Source organism: Chlorella variabilis, assembly GCF_000147415.1.
Source record: "Chlorella variabilis unplaced genomic scaffold CHLNCscaffold_13, whole genome shotgun sequence".
NCBI lineage: Eukaryota > Viridiplantae > Chlorophyta > Trebouxiophyceae > Chlorellales > Chlorellaceae > Chlorella > Chlorella variabilis.
In genome coordinates this window covers 582,728-586,216 of record NW_005435075.1, presented here as the reverse complement: position 1 = coordinate 586,216, position 3,489 = coordinate 582,728, and the positions used below count along the sequence as shown (strand labels likewise).

The 3,489-nt window shown below is 76.4% G+C and overlaps 2 protein-coding genes across 2 annotated transcripts in view; both read right to left on the bottom strand.

The window, feature by feature from the left end:
- The window catches only part of CHLNCDRAFT_135226 (hypothetical protein), a gene marked incomplete at both ends in the record, with an annotated part of 6,899 nt that extends 5,232 nt beyond the window's left edge, over positions 1-1,667 (bottom strand). The window contains 6 exons of the mRNA XM_005846552.1: positions 20-69; positions 191-406; positions 543-662; positions 772-825; positions 926-1,309; positions 1,391-1,667. Of these exons, the coding sequence (XP_005846614.1) occupies positions 20-69; positions 191-406; positions 543-662; positions 772-825; positions 926-1,309; positions 1,391-1,667 (1,101 nt within the window). The remainder of the gene's footprint in view (positions 1-19; positions 70-190; positions 407-542; positions 663-771; positions 826-925; positions 1,310-1,390) is intronic.
- Positions 1,668-2,578: 911 nt separating this feature from the next.
- Positions 2,579-3,343, bottom strand: CHLNCDRAFT_135225 (hypothetical protein; the record flags this gene model as incomplete). The annotated part of the gene is made up of 3 exons (XM_005846551.1): positions 2,579-2,626; positions 2,796-3,077; positions 3,167-3,343. The coding sequence occupies 3 exons, from the start codon at positions 3,341-3,343 to the stop codon at positions 2,579-2,581; spliced, it is 507 nt and encodes a 168-aa protein (XP_005846613.1).
- Between the last annotated feature and the right edge of the window lie 146 nt (positions 3,344-3,489).

Sequence of the window (3,489 nt, the reverse complement as noted above, 5' to 3'; positions counted from 1 at the left end):
GCGCGTCGCCGGCTCCGACCAGCGCCAACGGGCTGCTCTGCTGGCGCCGCGTACGCCCCGGCGCCGGGTCTGTGCAAGGGAAGGGGTGGGGGTGGGAGGGGTGGGGCATGGCAGGGCCGGGCGGGGACCAGCACCCGGGGAGGCTCGCCGCCACGCGAAGAGGAAAAGGGGGCGAGAGCCATCGGCCCACCTGGCGACGGCGCCTGACGCTTGCCACCCGCCGCCCTCACACTACTCTGTGGCGGGGCCATGAGGTGCGCGCTGGCCGTGGGCTGCGGGCCTCCCTGCCGCCCAAGCCCCCCAAACCGCGCCAGCAGCTGCCTCAGAGTCGGGCGCTGTCCCGCATCGCCTGTATCGGCAGCGGCGGCCGGCGCAGCAGCGGCAGCAGGTGCCGTGGGGGCCGCCCCTGCGGCGGGCGGGAAGGCGGGGAGCACGGCGGAGCAAAGGCTGGGCGGTGGGTGGCGGCACCTCAGTGGACTTGGTGGGGGGCTCTGACGAGCCCAGGGCCGGACCGCCATGAGGAGGGCGCTGGGGCAGCCCACCTAGCCCGCCTGCCGGCGCCGCGCCTCGCTTGCCGGCCTGCGTCGAGGTGCTCTGCGGCCGAGTCAGCGCCATCCGCTGCCTCAGGCTCGGCCCTCGGCGCTGGCCAGCAGGCGCGGCGCCTGCGGGAGGCATGGGGCCGGAGGTGGGTTGAAGGCAAAAGAGGTGGCCGGGAGGGGTGGTAGAGGGGCCGCACCCAACGACGGCAAAGCACCAAGGGCAGGACCACACCTGAGGCCGGCGCCGGGTGCGGCCCAGGCAGCTGGCCGCCGTCCCCAGGCCCGCCTGCGGGGGGAGTGGAGGAGCGCCCAGTCACGGCTGACACCCTCACAGCGGCTCCTACTCCTACCGTGGCGGCCGCCACAGCTGCAAAGCGTGTGCTCACCTGGCCCCGCGGCGGGCGGCCTGCGCGACACGAGCGTCAGCTGCGGGCGGCCGCCGCCCTGCCTGCCGCCCCGCCTGCCGCTCACCACGCTCCCGCCCGCCGCGCTGCCGCTAGACCTGCTCCCGCCCGCCGCGCTGCCGCTCACCACGCTCCCGCCCGCCGCGGTGCCGCTCACCACGCTCCCGCCCGCCGCGCTGCCACCAGGCCTGCCACCAGACCTGCCCCCGCCCCCGCCCGCCGCGTTGCCGCTCGACCAGCTCCCGCCTGCCGGCCCTGAGCTGCGCGCCGGAAGCGGGCCGCTCTTTGCCGCGGCGGCATGGATCACCTGGGCGAGGCGGCGGCAGTGGTCCTGTCGCATCCTGTCGGGATCGGGCGGCACCCGGCCTGCGCGGGGCGCGGGGAGGGAGGGCGCGAGGGTGAGGGAGGCGCGAGCCGGCGGGCCGCACCCGGCGCCGCCGCGCCCACCTTCCAGCACAAACGCCAGCACGGCCCGGGGCTCGCCATTGGGCATGGTCAGCACGGCCAGTTGTTGCAAGGCGTCTGTGGACCCCCGTGGCACGCGGCGGCGCCCGCCGGTGTCGCCCGGGCTGTTCTTGGCGGCGGCCGCGGCGAGGGCCTGCAGGAGGCGCCGCCTGTCGGCCGGCAGGCGGCGGGGAGGCGCAGGGGTTGTCCCGGTCGGCAGGAGGGCCACCAGGTTGTAGTAGGCTCTGTCCAAGTCGTCCTGGCCGGGAGCGGGCGCCATGGCCGAGTCCCGCGGGCGCCCAGATGGGCGGCGCCAGGCGGCCGGCGGGCACCCCTCTGGATTGCCAAAACGCGGCTGGGGACACCCGGGGCCGCGGGGAGGGGCTCCGGGCGCCCGGCCCAGCGCTGGAGGGTCGGATTGACAGGGCCTGCACAGCCCGGCGGGGGTTGGTGCCAACAGCAGTGGGCGCTGTGGATTGCGATAGAGGAGGGAGGAAGGGCCGGACGCGCCGCCACACGAAGATGGCCGCGGCGCAGCACGGCGCAGCGCGGCGGGGCGCAGGTTTGACCAGCGGTCCGGAAGCGGGCCCGCCTGCACGTGCTGCCAGGCACGCACGAGAGGGGGTGCGTACGCTGCCGGGAGCAAAGGCTGCAGCGCCCTCTTTCAGTGGAATGGGGCTGGAGTGCCGGGCGGGAGGTGCAGGGCTCGCCGCCCGCGCCGGCTCGGCTGGCTGGCTGGGTCCAAGCCACACAGGAAACCCAGCACCCACCAGGCAGCCAGCCCAGGTATGAGCGCCCAGCACCGCCAGGCGGGAGGCCAGCAGCGAAACCCAGGCCCCCGCCCACCCCAGCCGCCGGTGCGTGGGCGTACGCGGCACCCGCACGTCGGCCCCTGGCGCTGAACCCGTCAAGAGGGCGCGGCACTCTGTGGCCGAGCTCGTTACAGGCCATACAGAGGCACAGAAGGTGCGTGTGTGTAGGCAAGCGGGAAAGGTGGCGTGGGTGCCGAGCGGTGTGGCGTGCCGCTGGCCTGCCGCGGGTGGTGGCGGGAGGACGGGGCAGCCCAGGCAGGAATGTTGCGGCACGGCGGCACGGCGGCTGGCAGGCTTGCCCAGGCGCCGGCCCCGGCACCTCGCGCGGCGGTGCACAGGGTGCCACGCGCGTCTTGCCGGCCGGTATGCACGGGCACCGTCAGGGGCGCCATCTGCAGGCGCCCACCTCCCTGAACACGTCGGCGAGCTGCGAGGAGGTGGGCGGGAGTGGCGGCGCTGGTCAGCGCAACGCCGCCTGTCGCCATCCCGCCGCGCAGGAAACCAGCCACACAGCCGTCCCGCCACGCACGCAGCCACCCGCCACGCACGCAGCCACCCCGCCACCAGCACCCGGGAGGAGCACCCGCCTGCCTGACCGCCGCCCTGTCGCCCGTCACGTCGAGCGCCAGGATGCCGTGGCTGGCGCGCGGCGACTCCTGCGTGCCGCGGCCGGCGTACCAGTCTGACGCCGCGCGTGCGGCGCAGCGCAGGGGCGCCCCCTGGTGCTGCTCGCCTCCCAGCGCGCCCCACACCGCGGGCACCGCCACGCCCGCCAGCTCGCCCACCACCCTCGCCTGCCCACCGGGCGGCGCTGGCAGCGCGCCGCGGCAGACGATCACCACGCCCGGACGCGCCGCGTGTCGCGCCAGGCTGACAACCTGGGAGCGGTGGGGGAGGGGCGGCGGGAGGAACGTGGGCCGGCGGGGCTGGCGGGGCTGGCGGGCCTGCCGTCACGCGTCGCGCGCACCTCTGACTTCCTCACGCGCAGGCCCCACAGGTCCCGGGGCGTGTCCTGGCTGGGCACCACGGGCGCCAGCACGCAGCAGTGGCCCTGGTCTGCGTGGGCGGGCGCCAGCGGCGGCGCCTCGCTGGCGGCCCGCCCCCCCGACTGTTTGGCGGGCACGCGGGGCGTGAGGCCGGCCATCTGGGGGCTCGCTCTGCGCCGATGGCGTGCCTGTGCGGCCGAGCGCGCAGGTTGGCCGAGGCGGCCTGCTGTTGGGTGTTTTGGAGTCGAGGCAGTGAGAGAGCTCTCTCGAGCCGGGAAGCACGCGGTTCACGGGGGGGGGGGGG